Source organism: Echinops telfairi, unplaced genomic scaffold (genome assembly GCF_000313985.2).
Source record: "Echinops telfairi isolate 266 unplaced genomic scaffold, ASM31398v2 ScPeMD7_9;HRSCAF=40, whole genome shotgun sequence".
Taxonomy (NCBI): Eukaryota; Metazoa; Chordata; class Mammalia; order Afrosoricida; family Tenrecidae; genus Echinops; species Echinops telfairi.
The window spans coordinates 13,885,568-13,903,675 of record NW_022103906.1 but is presented as its reverse complement, the minus strand read 5'-3'; the positions used below and the strand labels follow the sequence as shown (position 1 = coordinate 13,903,675).

Here is an 18,108-nt window from a genome sequence, read left to right as displayed (position 1 = left end):
TAAACTGTAGGGTTGATGACAAGAAAAATAGTGACTATATCTCTCAGAATAGGCCCAGAGTATGAAAATATGCATCTCCAATGTGAATGCTTCCACTACAAAATTAAACAGACAAACAAACAAAAACAACTCATTGACATCAAATTGGTGCCGATTCATAGTAATCCTATAGGACAGAGTTTCTAGGAGTTTCCCTGTGAGTTTCTGAGACACTAAGTGTTTACAGGAGTAGAAATCCTAGTCTTTCTCCCTCAGAGAAGCTGATGGTTTTGAACTGCTGGTCTTGCAGATTACAGCCCCATGTGTAACCACTACACCACCCTCAATAATCATGTGGACAAATAATCTGTTCAGAGTATTTCAGTCACACTCTTCTCCAATAACCCAAGATATATTCAGTCGGCTCATGAGCATAGGAGCATTAATTGACCACATAAACACATCCTCATTGATGCTGATCTTGCTGCTGTTGATGAAGGTTTAAGATGTCAACAGCAGAGACCAAAGATAAACGTATGCTCTGTAACATACCTGGAGGGAATCACCCAGCTATTAGTGGGAGGCTGATAAGATTGGACCTCTTCATCATGGCAGAAGTACAGAAATTGTATTCACTGAAGGAGATAGGTATTGTAGATATGGACTTCCTTCCTTGCCCATCATCTTTCTGCTGATTTCACTCTCCATTGACATACTGAATACCTTATCATTACTAGATTAATTCTATACAAAGAATCTGTTTTATTGCAAAAGAAGTGATATAATAGGATAACACCTAGGGAACTCCTGTTCCCGGTGCCCTATCACCCAGGAGTATGTGTACTCTATCACCTAAAAGTAGTCATACTTATGGAACAGTAAAATAACTAATTGTTGTTGCTATTGCTAGGTGCCATTGGGTCCATTATAACACACAGTGACCCGATACTCAACAGAACAAAGCACTGCGTGGTCTGACACCATCCTCACAATTGTTTCTATGATTGAACTCATTGTTGCAGCCACAGTCAATCCATGTCCTTGAGGGCCTTCCTCTTTTGTGCTGTCTCTCTGTTTTACTAGTCTCCTTCTCCAGAGACTGGTCTCTCCTGGAGACATGCCCAAACTATGTAAGATGAAGCCTCACCATCCTTGCATCTAAGGAGAGCTCTGGCCATATTACTTCCAATATAAATGAGTTTGTCCTCTTAGCAGTTGTGTTAGTCTGGGTAAACTAGAGAAACAAATTCACAGAAACTCATATGTATATAAGAGAGAGTTTTCTATAAACAGTGAGTGTACATTAAGAAAGCATCCCAACCCAGTGCTGTCCTAGCCCATATGTCCAACACCGATCTACAAAGTCCTCCTCAATTTCACAAACCACACACAATGATGCCGACTGCAGGAGGAAAGCCGAATCAGTAAACGTGTAAGCATCTCAGCACTGGCAGAGGTCTCCACACGGCTGTTCCAGCACCCAGGGCTCCATCAGGGTAGGTCCATGTGGCTTCTCCTCAGGGATGTCTTACAGGAAGTGAGCCTTGCCAGCTGAAGCAGGAAACTGGCTAAGGCAGCTGCACCTGTTCCGACCATCAGAAAGCAGGAGACCCGAGAACTAGAAAGGTGAGATTCACCAAGCCATTTATCTCTTCACCCTTCAATTAATTCCACATGTGCTTATCGGCCAGGTTGGCACAACAAACCTTAACTATCTAAACAGTCCATGATACTTTCAATATTTGTCTCCAGCACCACAATTCTAGTGCATCCTGTTATTGTTTCTGAAGGGTTATCTATCTTGGCTTTCATGTATCGAATGATCTTAATTATACAAATGAACATAGGCAAGTCTAACATGATTAATGAGATAAGACAAATAAAACCCATAATAGTAAGGGGAGGAAATATTAAAGAACTAGAGAATAGCTATGTGTTTCACCAGTGCTGTGTCACACCCTGGATTTATCATACCTTCTGTGTGGCCCTTCTGAGAAAAACCATCCAATTAACTTACAGGTGGGTTTTGTGTCTCCACTATATCCACACTCCCTCACATTGATTTGGTTGCTTGTTTTTGAATTTATGGTATCTCTTTCCATTGACACCTCATGATCACACAGGCTGGTGTGCTTCTTCCATGTGGCTTTGTTGTTTCCCTGCTAGATGGCTGCTTGTTTAACTACAAGCCTTTAAGACCCCAGACACTATATCTTTTAATAGCCAGGCACCATCAGCTTTCTTCACTACATTTGCTTATGCACCCATTTTTCTTCAGTGATTGTGTCAGGAAGATGAGCATCATACAATGACACATTATTAGATGAAATCATTCTTGTGCTTAGGTAAGATTTAAGTAGAGGCCCAAAGTCCATCTTTCAACACATGAAAACCAAGATAGATAACCCTTCAGAAACAGTAACAGGAGTAATGGTTCCCTGAGGGTACAGGAATAGAAGAGGGGAAGAGGAGAAGGGGGAGCTGATAGCATTGATGCCTGTATAACCCCACTTGAGGGGAGCAAACAACAGAATTGTATGCGAATGGATATATTGGATGGTGTAAGATATGGCCAAAAAAATGGGGTGGTTCTTGGGGTGTAGGGTGGGGGAGGGAGGTATAAAGGGGAGCTGATATCAAGGAGTTCAAGAAGAAAGAAAATGTTTTGAAATGGATTGTGGTAGCAATTTTATAATCATGCTTGATGTGATTGAACTGCAGAAACTTATGATAGCTGTAAGAGCTCCACATAAAATGATTATATTGTAAAAATTCTAGTGCATCAATTCTTCTCCTGTCTTTCTTATTCAATGTGCAACTTTAACATGCATAGGAGGTGATTAAATACCATGGCTTGGATCAGGTTCACCTTACTCCTCAAAGTAATATCCTTGCTTTTCAATACTCTAAAGAGATCTTGTGCAGCATATTTACCCAGTATAGTGTGTGCTTTGATCTCTCGACTGCTGCTTTCATGAGCATTGAGATTGTAGATCCAAGAAAGACAAAATCCTTGATAACTTCAAACTTTTCTCCATTTATCATGATGTTGCCTATTGGTTCAGTTGTGAGGATTTGGGTCTTCTTTACATTGAGTCATAATCTATACTGAAGACTGCATACTAGAGCTTATCAGCAAGTGCTTCAAGTCCTCCTTACTTTCAGCAAGTAAGGTTATGTTATCTGCATCGCACAGGTTATTAAGTCTGCATACTCATTTGCTGAGTATACAGATTGAATACGTATGTTGAGGTGACACAATCCTGATGCACACCTTTCTGATTTTGAACCATACAGCAGTTCCTTGTTCTGTTCATTTACACAACTGCTTCTTGATACAAGTTCAATATGAGCAGAGTCAATTGTTCTGGAATTACCATTCTTCTAAAGGCTATCATCATTTGATGTAATCTACATAGTCACGTGCATTGGCATAGCCCATAAAATACAAGTAACCATCTTTCTGGTATTCTCTGCTTCCAGCCAAGAACCACCTGACATCAGCAATTATAGTAATAAATTGCGTGGGTGCCAGCCCCCACCACTACCCACAAGTTCAGTAATCACAATTGTATGTTTGAGTTACATAAATATTATATTAAAGTCATCAGGAGCATGAGCGATAGAAGAGATATTACAATAATGCAGTCAGACATATTACATGGTAGCATTGCTCACCTCAGCCCCGCTTGATGGTCCACGTGGAGAGAGGGGGAATGGAAGGAGGCCAAGGGAACAAGGGAGTGAGGAGAAGAGAGGAGAGGGGGAAGAGAGGCGAGAGGAGGAGAGTGGAGAGAGAGGGAGAGACCAGCGAGAGAGACCTCTATTGCTAATCCAGGCCTCTATACCTTTTGGGGGCGTGCAAGCCCACTAATTATAGGTAAAGGCATACGTCTCAGGAAGGGGTTGCACTATGGGTAGTACAGCAATGAGAGGGGGTGGTCTAGGGACATACACGCAATAGGAAGAGGAGGGTTTGGGGGTATACATGTGACAAGATCGGGGGATCCTAGAATTAGGATGGCAGCTTAACTTTGGATGTCACAGAGCTGGTTTTACTTGCTCCTGGCTCAATTGACAGAGATCATTATCAGTAGGGTGTGAATTACACCTACAGGAGCCTGCCCATTGTCCCCAGCATTAGGGAGCAGGCCCACCCCTGTGGTGGGGCGAGACAGCAGTCTGACCTCCCTCCACAAGCAATAATATCCCTTGTTACACATTATATTCTGAATCTGGCCTGAACCTCTGGCAGCTCCCTGTCAATGTACTGCTGCAATTGTTGATGGATCATCCTCAGTAAAATTTTACTTGCTTCTGAAATCAATGACATTGTTTTCTAATTTGAGCATTCTGTTGGGTCCCCTTTCTCTGAATGGTGTGGTAGTCACCTAATCTGGTGTCAGTTTAAGGATTAAGAACTGTCAATCTGGAGATAGCCAATGAGACTTCTGTGTGGGCTTGGCCTTCTCCTGAGAATTCTGGGAAATCCAGTACTTCCTCCTTGGAGGCGGAAGACACCTCTCTCTCTCTGCTACTCCCGGGGAGATATTGCAGAAGACAAGCCACATGGACGCAACCAGACCTCAGAAGCTGGAGAAGCCACAGAGACCCCTGCCAGCACTGAGATGCTTACAATGCCCCTGGACCCAAAGACTTTTTACCCACTGACTTGTGGTCGTCCTACATTTGGCTTCATTGCATGTGTTTCGTAAGTCTGAAGAGACTTTATAGCTTGGAATGGGACATATGGACTAATATCAGACTTATGGCCTTGGACTGGACTGGGTTGGGATGTTTTCTCAATGTTCAGTTCCTCTTGTATATCAACCTCTCCCTTATATACATATGTGTGTTTATGAAATTGTTTCCCTAGTCTATCCAGACTGACACAAATGGGTACAAATATGGATTTCTTTCAGTCAACTGGCCAAGAAGCTGTCCAGATGTCCTGGCATAGACGAGTAAGTGCTTTCAGTGCTTCATCAGCTTAGTGAAACAGTTGCTATTCCATCTTGTAGTCTTGCTTGACTAATGCTTTCAGTTCATCTTGAACTTCTTCCTTCAGCACCATTGGTTCTTGCTCATATGCTACCTCCTGAAATGGTGGCATGTCAACTAGTTCTTTATGGTACAATAACTTCGTGTGTTCTTTCCATCTTCTTTTGATGCTTCCTGGATCATTCATTATTTTGCCTATATAATCTTTCAATATTGCAATTCAGGACTTGAATATTCTCTTGAATTCTTTCAGTTTGAAATCTGCTGAGCGTGGTCTTCCTTTTTGGTTTTCTAGCTCTAGGTCTTTGCACATTTCATCATAATAGTTTACTTTGTCTTCTTGAGCTGCTTTTGAAAACTTTATATTCAGCTCTTTGACGTCATCATTTCTTCCATTTGCTTTAGCTACTCTGATTTTGGAGTCTTTTCTGACATCCACTTTGATCTTTTCTTTCTTTCTCTCTTTCTTTCTTTCTTTCTTTCTTTCTTTCTTTCTTTCTTTCTTTCTTTCTTTCTTTCTTTCTTTCTAGGCCTTTAGGGACCTTTTGCTCTCCTCATAAATGATATTTTCTATATCCTCCCATAGCCTATCAGGTCTTCTCTCATTACTGTCCAACATGTCAAAACTGTTCTTGAGGTGTTCTCAAAATTCATGGGGGATAAATGCAAGGTTGTATTTTGGCTCTTGTAGACTTGTTTTAATTTCCTTCAGCATTATCCTGAACTTACCTATGAGCAATTAATGGTCTGTTCCATCAAAGACTCAACTTGGGAACCAGCTGAAAGATATCACTTCATGATGTTGAAGTGTTGTCTTTCCAAATGTGATATGTGGTCTGAAGTAGCAACCAGTACATAATGCTGTTTCTTGACAGATAACAGATACGTAAGAATTAAGGAGTAAGAAGAATGGCTCCTTTCACTATTGTGCCTAATGACCTAATGTTAAAAATGTACTGGTACTGCTTGATGTGATTGAACTATGGAATATCTGTAAGAGCTCCCAATAAAATGATAGATTTTTTTTGAAGAAGAAAGAAAAGGCAGTTATATTCTGTCAAAAAATATGTACCAAATGTAAAAATGTTGCTTTTCATACCAGCAACTTTGAACTTTGCCGGCTTAGATATCTCAGAACCCAGGGTAGGGTGTTCCCTGTATGAGACATAGCACTGGTTTGATGATCTGAAAGTTGAGGCAATCTCCCAACTATGTGGAGCTCTTTACAACATTGAACTAGTAGACAACATGAGGGTTTCTTGGTTAGAGGAGATGTTTGATTTTGATGATCAAGGGGAAATAGAATTGCTGTTGCACAATGAGAAAGGGGAAGAAAACATTCATTATCCTGTAAAGCTTCTGAAATGCTCTCTGGAGCTGCCACTTCCAGTGGGTAAAGAGTAGTACAAGTTCACAGTAAATAACACAATGTAAGAACCATCAAAGGCTCAGATGCCTGGAGGATAATGGTTCAGTCATTCTAACAGGTACAGAACCTCCATTAGCTGGAGTGCTGACTGAGGGCAGAAGGAGCATGCAATGGAGTGTGGAAAAAAAGTTAAATACTAATAACAACCTTGTTGATAAACTAATTTTCTTCACCGCTCTGCTATGTATTTGTATACTAACTAAAGTTCTATTTTTTACTCCTGTTTGCCTATATTATTTGATATAAAGTGGGCAGTATGGACTTGATAGTTCATCCTTGAAATACAGGATATTAAGATATAACTATGACTAGATTGTGACCTAGGGGAGGGATGAATATGGCAACTGGTGAGATTGTGCAGAATCAATATGCTTTGATTGTAAAAAAGAGCACTACACTCTAAGATCGGAATGTGTTACTTTAGCTGCTGTTTGAAAAATAAGTATTAATAGCATGGTGCATACAGATGTTAAATACGTAGCTAGAAAATTGGACTGTGGGGAGACATCCATTCGATTCACCCACCTTTGCTCATGCTCTGCAGAAACTGGGAAAGCAACAATTACATTCACTAGCCTTCTTTACAGTTAGAACGGGATATAGGTTGCGTTTTCCATCAATTAGGTGTCTTGGGTCAGCATATGGCAGGCAAAAACGGACCAATACTATCTTTTCTTTGGGCATTATTTACTTCCAAGGTATGATGATAACAGGAAACAATGACAGCTAAGGCTGACGAGGAGACTCAGTATTTTCTGGTGTCAAGAAGCAGCTGGTCCGTTTCCAAATCGCAGACTTATCTGTTTGGTGCCCACGGAAGTGTTCTTATACTAAGGATGACAGTAGGGCCAAGCAAAGGGAGCTGTTTGTTGCAGGATCCTGGGAGCCATTCCTGCAGATCCAGCTGGAGTTCAATCCTGCAACTCTCCAAAGATACATCTTACAATGCAAAGCCTCCCGCCTCCTGCATTAAACTGCTTTCTGCTTCAGGGATTTAGCAGTGTCTCCTTCCTGACCTGAACGTTCACGGAAATCAGTTGCGAAGAACAATGGGGAAGTAAAGAGTGCAAAGGCCAGGAAGCCCAGAGCCTGGCACTTCATCAGTGTTCCTTACCTGGTGGCTAACTGAAGAGCAATTGCTTACTTGACAAACTTACTGAATGCCTCCCCTCTAACCACCTTAATCTGGTCGCAGAGAAGTCAACAGCCTCCTTCTAAGACAAAAGATATTCAAAATGATGTGTTCATGTACTCATCCCCAGGACTGTGAATGTGACTTTATTTTGAACTAATATCTTTATAGGCATAATTAGTTAATATGATGTCATACTGGTGTAAGGTAGGATCTAGTCCATCATGAGGGGATATAAAAAAGTGGTGAGAAAAAATGAAATTAAAAGAGTGGAATGAAACCAACAACAATATCCTGTTAAACCTCCCATTTTGGGGGGGTCCCCTCCACCCCATCCCTCCCCTCCCCCTGCTCCCACCCCCATCCTGGACCTCCTCATAATGATCAAAGTCTTGTCTATGGTGTATAAACCATGCTTAGGCTTCTCTCCCTCATAACAATAGTGATATGAAATATTTGTCTTTGTAAGATTGACCGAGTTTGCTAAGCAAAAGGTCCTCTAGTATTGGCCATGTCTTGCATTTGTTTTTTGTTTTTTAGAGTTATCTTTGTTTTTATTGACACATAAAATTCCTTATATGAATGTATCAGAGCTTGTTTATCCGTTCCTCTATAGTTGGAGTTTGGGGTTGTTTCCATGTTTTTGCTACTGTGGAAATTGCTGCAATAAACACACACACACACACACACACACACACACACACACACACACACACACACATAATGGAATTCCTCCTAAAAAATTTGGGTCCCCTCATATGACTGATGTCCTTATAAAAAGAGAAGAGACGCTGGCAGAGAGATAATAGAGCAAGACCGTCTGTGAAGACATTGGCGGAGACTGGGATGCTGTTGTCCCAAGTCAAGGGACTGCAAAAACGTCCAACAGTCCCCGAAGTGAGGACAGAGGCCGGAGCAGTCTCCTTCAGAACCCTGGGAAGGCATCAATCAGCGTGACCAGCACCCCGATTTCAGACTTCCAGAAGTGTGAACTAACGAATTACTGCTGCAGTAAGCTCCCCAGTGTGTAACAGAAACCCAACGCCCAGATCATTCTTTTAAGACCGAGTCTTGGAGAAGCCTACCTTTTTCCCACTGGCTGTGAACACCCGCTTCACAGGAACGTGCAGGAGATCCGAGGCTTTGCGCAGAAAGGCCGCGAAGCTGCTTGTGTCCCTGGGACTGAGAACCACTGTCCGCTGGAATCTCGGCTCCGTGTTCTTAACCAGGAGTATCCTCCTTGGAGCTTTAGGGCCCTTCCAGGAAGAGGGGGTTCCTGATGCGTCACGCTGGCCTTCAAAATCACCCGACAGCTGAGCAGCGGGACCCCTCCCCTGCTGCCTGCCAAGGCCCCCGGAGGCTTGAGGGGCTTTCCTGTCGGAGCAGAAGTAGCAGCCCCCATCTTCCAGCTGCTCCAGGGTGCTGAGGCAGTGCAGCCCCCGGGGCGTGGTGACGGAGCGGACCCCGAAGGAGAGAGGCACACGCTGGGAGAGCTCGTCCATCAGGGCGCCGAAGCTCTTGAACGTGCGCTGGTGAACTGCCAGCTGCACCCCAGAAAACCGGGCATCCCCTCGCTTCAGGAAGGTTATCTTCTTGGCCGGTGTGATCTGGGCGACGGAGGAGGTCCGAGCCACAAAGGGCAGGAGGCACTCACGGTAGGTCGGGACCTGGCCGTCTCGCTGGTGGCCGCTCATGGCTCGGAGGCACGGGTGGCTGTAACCAGCAAAAGGAAAGGAGAGTCAGGTGGCCACTCGTGGGATTGGGCATTCCCCCTCTCTTCCTTTCCCTAGGGAGGTGCCCCTGCCTAAGGCCAATTTGCTCCATTCTCGACTACACAGAGATAAATTATGTTAGGATAAAACAGGACAGTCAGGGTGGCTTGTATCCAAAAGACCGGAGTTCAAACTCTAATGCTTCTGTTTACTATCTGTGAGATCTAGATGGTTAATAACATTGTCTGTATTTTGCTACACCCCCTCTGTCAAATTTGGACCTATGAGGATAAGCAAAAAATATTGTTATGTGGGGGAGGGAGGAAAAGGGAAAAGGGGGGCTCAAGTAGAAAGAAAATGTTTTGAAAATAATGGCAACATATGTACAAAGGTGTTTGACATAACAGACATATGTATGGATTGTGATAAGAGCTGTTAGAGCCCCCAATAAAAAAGAGTTTTTAAAATATCACTATCAATTCATAGAGCCATCTATTAAACAAAAATGTCAGAACGTGTAGCTGATATTTCCTTTCTCTAGGTCTCTCCACTTCTGCAGGCGGGGTCCCCATCTCAAACCCTTCCCCAGGGAATGCTGGGCTCATCTATTTACATCACAACATGCTGCCATCTTTCTCCCTCCTTCCATCTAGTTGATTCCGACTCCTGAGACCCTGAAGGACATGGGAGCTGCTCCAGTGGGTTTCTGAGACTGTCACTGTTTACCGAAGTAGAAAGCCCCATCTTTGTCCTGCAAAGCAGCTCCCACTTTCAAATCGCTGACTTTGCCTTAATTCCTTATTTTTGAGAGACTCCGATTGTATTCTTTTAAAATAAGTTTTAAATTGGGGGCATGAAGAGAAGTCCTCAAGATCAGAGATGTAGGGTGGATGGGCTAACGTTTCCTAATAAATTCCCAAAGGACAGCCCTTGGCTGGGTACCCTTGCAGAATGACTCTCAGGTGCATAGTCAGAATGGGAAAGGGTAGGGAGGGAATCCTCGATCCAAATTTCCTAACTTTCCTCACCAATGCATTTTTCCAATTGAAACAAAAAACGAACTAAAAACACTCTTCCTGAAAAGCCTGCATGATCATGTGTGTCCTTCGAGAAAATCTATCAAGAATGATTACCCTGTGAGGTACCAAAAACTTCATGATGCTCTGTGCTAACCTCTCAGCTCTGAATTTAACTGATCCAGCAGATCCTCTCAGTAGCCACTTTCCCCCAACAGTTTATTGACATCTACTTCACACAGCCTATAATCCAATAGTTCCGTCACATCTAGACAAGTTGTACAATCACCATCATAATTGGTTTTAGAATATTTTCTTCATCCGTGTGCGCATTATTATTAGCTCCTCGTGTCCCCCTATTCTCTCCGGTCCCCAAGGAACCGTTAATTCAATTACCATCTCTATAGATTTGCCTATCCTGGATTTCATAGACAGAAAAACATTTAAAATCAAACTAACAACAATAAAAAAGTAAAATAGAATTAAAAGAAAACCTCAAACAAAAAGAAAGCAGAAAGTATTAAAAAGGAGAAAAATGTCAGTGGATCATAAAGGTGATCAATTGATAGGGCGCCAAATGTTAACCCGACTGCGTCTTCAACACTCCACTTTCCACTGCGTTCTGCATGTGAGCAAAGTATCTGTTCTCTTTGCAGGCGATCTCTGGAGACTAAGACAAGCTTATTGCTTAGAGAGCTTGATGCAGCCACAGAAACGTGTTTAACATGTTTTGTTTTTAATAAACCTGTGTACATTTGAACTTGGACCCTAGTAGCAATATTTTTTTATTTGCCCTCCTCTTTGCTCTGTATAGTGATTATAATAATCAAATAAATTGACATAAATAAAGAACCTGGCACAGAGCCAAGCATCAATAAATGTCCATTCCTTTCCTTCCTCTTGCTGCTTCTATTACTCTCTTTTACCAAATCCCAAACTCTCTCTAGGACTTTAGTAGTTTATGTCCTAAAGAACAGATAAAGAAAGAGAAGACAATGTCACAAAGAGGTAAGAAAGAGCCAGGAGTCAGTAGCCCAGGTGCTATGTTGGTCCGTGTCATCCAACTTCTCTCAATTCAATCTCTCCAGCTGTCAGGTGTTGGGAGCCCCGGTGGCATAAATGGGTGATGTGTTAGATTGCTAACAACAAGGTCAGAAGAGCCATACTAGCAGCTCCATGGGGAAGAGGGGAAGCTTTGTATTCCTGTAAAGGGTTCTGGTCTTGGAAGCCCACAGGGGCAATTCTACCCTGTCCTACAGGGCATAAGTCAGAATCAACTCAAGGCAGTGACTTTATCCCCAACCCACCCACCCCACCAACAAAATTATTACCTCTTGCATTAGGCTGGGTTGCCTAGAGAAACAAACTAGTGACTCTCTCTCTCTCTCTCTCCATATATGTATAAACGAACTTTATTTCTATAAGTAATTTTATATCCAGAGTCCATGAGTCTGTTGCTAGTCAGAACTCTCTTCAGGCTCACATAGTCCAATGCCCATGACACAGGAATGTGATGCAGGATGTAGGCAAATCATAGGATGGAGAGTCTTGTGGCTCCCAGGTTCAGTGGAAACATGGCAGGATGCCGACAGCTCCCACGTTGGCTCCCAGGGTCAACACCCCTCATGGAAGCTCCTCTAGAGACAGACACTGAGTCCAAGAAAGAAGGAAGGAGAAGAGCTAGAGGATGGAGAAGTTCCTAGTGTCTCTCTTATAACACAGCCATATTCCCAAGGAGGCATCATCAGGCTATGACCTGACTGATAAGTTAGGCTCAACCGCTAAACTTTCACCCAGGTGCAAGTTGACATACAATTTAACTGCCATACCTCTATACCTGTAAGCATGACTCTAGTTAGAAGGAATTCTTATGTGAATTGGGCCACATTGGGGAGCCTTGGTGGTTCAGTAGTTAAACATTGGGCTGAAATCCATGAGGTCAGCAGTTTGAAACCACCAGCTGCTCCTCACAAGAAAGATGGCGGGTTCTGCTCTCATAGACAGTTTCAGTCCTGGAAACGCACGGGCTATTCTATCCTGTGCTATAGGGTCACTATGAGTCAGCATTGACAGTGAGCTTGCTTTTTGGGAGGCTGGGGGCATATTAAGATAGTGTGGTCTTGACTCTACTCCTTTCTGAGTGGTATCATAAAATGGAATAAGACACACAGACATGGTGGGAGACAGACCCATGGGAAGCAGATGCATTTACAAGCCAGGGATTTCCTGGAGTTACCACAAGGAAGCACTTTCCCCTGGAGCTGATGCCTCTCAAACTGTGAGACAGTTAACAGCTGTTCTTTAAAGCCATGCTTTTGTGGACTAGTGTTGCTCTGGCATCACCAAGCAATTAAGGCCAGCCACAGCTTTAGACCTTGGATGACTCCAGCATGCCCAAGACTTGGGGGCTGAGATTTCATGGTAGGATCCAGACCATTCAGTCCACTAGTCACTGCTGTTTCCACTGCCTCATTCTTGACGAAGCTTACCATCTCACACTGGACTCTTGAAAAACGTCTGGCAGGTTCTTCCTGTCAGCAGCCACTGGGTTCGAAATTGTTCTTCCAGCTTAGTTGTCCTGAAACCCTGTGTCCACTAGGACATTCCAAAATTTCCAGCAGATCCTCAGTGTCTGTAGAAGTCAAGCTCTCTATCCCACCATTCAAAATCCTCCCCAGTTTGTTCCCCATTAGCCTCATTTAACTTTACTTCCTACTTTTTCCCTACAAGTTCTCCCCATCAATCAGGCCGTCCTGACGCTGAAGTGCCCCAAGTCTGACTGCCTCCATCCTCGTCACCTGGCCCGGGTTTTTCTTTTTTCTGTTTGCATTGCAGCCATTGTGTCGAGCGATCTAGTTGAAGGTCTTCTCTTTTTCAGTGATCCTGTACTTTACCAAATACAAGATCTTTCTACAGGGAACACTCTCTCCTAATCATATGTCAAAAGTATGTGAGATACTTGCTATCCTTGCTTCTAAGAAGCAGTCTGATTGTGCTTCCTCCAAGACATTGCATTGTTCTTCTGGCAATCTGTGCTACTTACAATACCTTTCACCAGCACTGTAATCCAAATGTATCCAGTGTTCTTTGGTCTTCCTTATTCATTGTCCAATTTTCACGCACATATTACCTGGTCTCAAAGTAATATCTTTGATTTTTAGCACTTTAAAGATGTTGCATGCAGCATATTTACCCAATGCATTATGTTGCTTGTTTTCTTGGCTGCTGCTGCCATGAGTGTTAACTGTAGATACAAGTAAAATAAAATTCTTGACACTTTAAACTGTTCTTCATTTGTCATGATGTTGTTTATTGGTCCCATTGTGACGATTTATGTTTTCTTTTTGTTGCGGTAAAGTCCAGCCAGGTGGCTCCGGTCTTTGATATTCATTAGTAAGTTCCTCAAGCCCTCTTCACTTTCAGCAGGCAAGGTTATGGAACCCACATATCACAGACTGTTCATGTGCCTTCCTTTAACTCGGATGCACAGCTCTCCTTTATATAGTCCACATTCTTAGATCAGTTTCTGAGTATCCAGATTGAAAAGGTATAGTGAAGAGACACAACTCTGCCCACACCTTTCCTGATGTTGCACTATGCAGCCTCTTCTTGTTTTGTTTGAACAACTTCCTCTCGGTCTATGTACAGGTTCCACAGGAACACAGTGTAGTCTTCTAGAATTTCCACTTTCTGCAATGTTATCTCCAGTTCATTATGACCCACACAATCAAATACCTTTGCACAGTCAATAAAACACAAGGAAACACCTATTCTTTGCTTTCAACCAAGACACATCTAACATTGGCAATGAGTTCCATCTCTTTTTCTGAATCCAGCTTGAATTTCTGGCAGGCCCCTGTCTATATACATTTTCAACCATTTAAAAAATTACCTTCAGCAAAACTTTACTTGCATGTGATATTAATTACATTGTTGGATAATTTCTGCATTCTCTTGGGTTTGGGAATGGGCACTGTAATGGTTAGAGTCGATGTCAACGACACCCTCCAGGGTGAGGGTGAGGGTGGAGCCTACCCTATCCATCAGGTCACAGCCTGATGACATCGCCTTGGGAGTATGGCCCTTTGTATGAGAGCAAGACAGCATAGCCAAATTCTCTTTGGCCTTTTAGCTTCTGCTGGGGCTGGATATGGGGTCTGTTTCCTCTGTCTCCTGTAGCCTCACCTGCAGGCCCTAGGACCCTTCAGCAGACAACCAATATTGGATTCATTCCACCAACCTCAGCTTCATTTCCCTCTGCATCCACTCAGCTGTGTCGCTCCACCCCACCCCTGCCCTTTATCATCCTGCTTCCTGTTCATCAGCTCCCACAGCTACATGAATCAGGAGAAGACTGGCTTGGACCACACTCGGCTTACCGACTTCTTAAACTATATAAGCCACTTCTCAATATAGATCTCTTGATATGTACAAATACATACAAGTGCATTGGTTTTGCTTCTCTAAATAACTCAACCCAACACAGGCATACATATTGATCTATCTCAGTAGCGGAAGGTGCCTGGCTACTAACTGGAATCATGTCTTGGGTCTTAAAGGCTTGTATTTTAAACAAGCAGCCATCTAAGTGAGGAGTCAACTAAGTCCACGTGGAAGAAGCACACCAGCTTGTGTGATCCAAAGATGACCATTCCAAATTTGAATATGGTTAGAAAAAAAGCATCAGAGCAGAAATTATGATCACCCATTTTGTGGAGGGCTAAGGGGCATGGTGGGAGCCTACAATCCCTTTGCACAGTATCTAGTCAGGCCGAGCCACTGGCGGATCCTCTCTAGCCACCGACAAGCGTCTCAAACAGCCTTACAATCAGGCGGAGACCATTGTAATCTTGATTTTTCTGGAGCGAATTTGGTACTTGGCCAGTTGACTGTCCCATAGATGTGACCCGAGTCTGTTCTGGGTGCGCGTATCTCTTACTGGTTCCATGACAGAAATGCCTTTGCTGGCTTTTTGAATGTTGTTGGGGGTCTTTTCCTTCTTACGCATTATTGGTGCTTTTGTCTGTATACTATTATGTTTTTAACCTCACCACCTTAGTGCGATTTTGTCTTTATTGTTTTCTGTTGGGTCTCCCAACTGTGATGCAGAGGAGGAGTGGATGCTTAATGATAATAACTGATACAAGGGAATATAGGCAATTCGGGGGTGGGGGATAAATGATAGGAAGGGGAAGGAGATTTCAGGAGTAAATAATGAAGATGGGAGGGATGAGGGAGCACTAGAATGATTTGTGATTTCATAACTCATCTTTAAGGCAATGTAACCATGTGGGGGAGGATGCTTTAAAATTGAAGTGGGGGTGATTGTACAATTCCTCTTGATATGGTTGAATGATTGAATGATTGAATTGTATATGATATGTAAATTACATGTGAATAAAAATGTTGGAAAAAAATTTAAAGACCAGCTACCTAAAATAATAATAATAAAATAAAATCAGGAAGGGTGTGTGTCAAGGTGATGTCCTCTCACTATACCCTTTTCAAGTAATCTGAAAAACTGAAAAAGAAGGTGGTATTTGGGATTAGAGGAAGACTTATTAGCAACCTGTGATATGCAAATGACACAACTTTTACCTGCTGAAAGCCAAGAGGACTTGAATCATTTACTGATGAAGTTCAAAGACTGTGGATTATACCTCAACAGAAAGAAAACACAATGGTCACACCTTTACCAGTAAACAGCATCACGATAAACGGAGAAATGATTGAAGTTGTCAAGAATTTAATTTTACTTGGATTCACAATCAAAATTCATGGCAGTAGGAATTAAGAAAGCAAACCATGGACCGTGCAAACATTAGCTTCCATAACCCTGGGAAAGAAGAGCTAGACAGTGCCTGGCTACCCCTACCAACTGCTCTGAAAAGGTTAACGTTGGAAGGTTCAGAGTCGAGCGTGGGGAGGGGGAGGGGAAACAACCTCAAAATCATACAAGGGACCAGGATTACTTGTCAGGTAGAGACTCAAGGAATCCTCAAGACTATGGACTAAGGGCCCTAGTCTTCAAATCCAGAACTGAACTTACCGCAGCAGTTTAATTTTCAGCCAAACAACAGACATGTCTCTAAGGGGGAACAATAACAACAATGAAGTATATTCATCTTAAACTACTCAACCACTTAGGATTTTTTTTAAAAGGCAGTATTTACCCAAAGACAAAACTCAGAGTTAGAAAAGGATGCACAGGGAAGAAGTGGAATAAAGGATGGTACATTGAGGAGACTACAATGAATGAGATGAACCAAAATGTATATGAATTATTTAGTGTAAAACTGGTGAACTCTCCATATCTTCACCCAATTCACAATAAAAAGTTTGAAAGAAACAAAAAGAAATCAAACAGAGTATTGCATTGGGCAAATCTGTTACACAAGACCTCTTTAAATTGCTAAAGACGAAAGAGGTCGCGTTGAGGACTAGTGTTTCCACTGTCTTACATGCGTGCAGAAGATGCACAATGAAGAAGTAAGCCTGAAGAAGAATTGGGGTTGAGCTATGACGTTGGTGAAGAACACTGACTGTACCATAAGCTGCTAGAAGAACAATGGAAACTGTCTTGGAGGGAGTATACCCAGAATGCTCTTCCGGAGGGAGGACAGCAGGACTTCATCTCATGTTCTCTGGTCATGTTGGCCAGAGTGGTAGGTAGAGACCTGGAGAAGAACATCATGCTTTGGAAAGTTGAGGGTCAGTTTAAAAAAAAAAAATAGAGGCGTACCCTCAACAAAACAGATGGCGGACATGGCTGCGACAAGGGGCTCCACCTTAGAAACAACGGGAGATGCTCCAGGACTGGGCAGTGTTGTGTTCTGTTTCACATAGGGCCAGTGAGTTGGAACCAATTCAAAAGTCCCTAACTGCAACAACAGTCAAAAGGGGAACAATTATTCTCTCATTTTCAAAATTGTGAGGCCTATAATCCTCTCTGACACAAACTTTCTAATTACCTTCTCCAATCTCCCTGCTTTCAACAAATCCCTTGAAGCTGCTCTCTTCAGAGTTCTCGCGAGCATCCCTGTGGAGCGTAGAAAGCTGTTAACCCAGGAGTGCCTACTCAAAGAATTCAGCTTTCTTCTTTGATTTTCGTTTTCACGTGTGATCACAATTATCTTTCAGGGCCCATTGAGACAGTGAGAAGGGTCCCCACACCAACCCCACTACCACCAAGAGTTTTTGATCCTTGCAGTCCCCTCCTGATCAAAAAGAGTCGCCAGAGACTTCTCCAATAGCATCTCTGGATATTGAAGGGCTCTAGTCAAGGGAGGAGCAGAAAACTGGAGGCTTAGGATTCAGTGACAAGTAAATTATCACAGTGTGGACTCACGTGGCTGGTAGATCCTTTTTTTGTTTTTTTTAGGGTTGCTTTACTGGATAATTTTTTTCAACTTTAACTGGCCTTTTAAAATAAAAGAAATATGACCCGAGGCATTCTAAATGTCTAGAAATGGAAGGAATACAGCCAAAGTACATCTTAACTTTGGACACGCACTTTGGACATGTTTGGACAGGAGAGTCCAGTCCCTGGAAATGGACATCATGCTTGGTAAAACAGAAGAACAATGAGAAAGAGATGGATTGGCACAGTGGCTGCAACAATAGCCTTAAAAAAGCAACAATTGTGAGGCTGTTACAGGACCGAGTGGTGTTTTCTTCTGCTGTGCATGGGGTCACTGAGCCAGACATGTCTTGATAGCACCTCTCAGTAACGACAAAGTTCAGGCCGAGGGGCCAACACGTGCCCAGAGGCTTTTTCCCCGACACTTCCATCAAGTCATCATTCTTTCTTTGATTTTTTTAATTGATTATTTGGGGGGG

General features: G+C 42.9%; 1 protein-coding gene across 1 annotated transcript in view; it reads right to left on the bottom strand.

The window, feature by feature from the left end:
• Nucleotides 1-9,235, bottom strand: part of RP1L1 (RP1 like 1) — a 32,953-nt gene extending 23,718 nt beyond the window's left edge. Inside the window, exon 1 of the mRNA XM_013005906.1 lies at nt 8,627-9,235. Within this exon, the coding sequence (XP_012861360.1) occupies nt 8,627-9,235 (609 nt within the window). The remainder of the gene's footprint in view (nt 1-8,626) is intronic.
• Nucleotides 9,236-18,108: the final 8,873 nt, after the last annotated feature.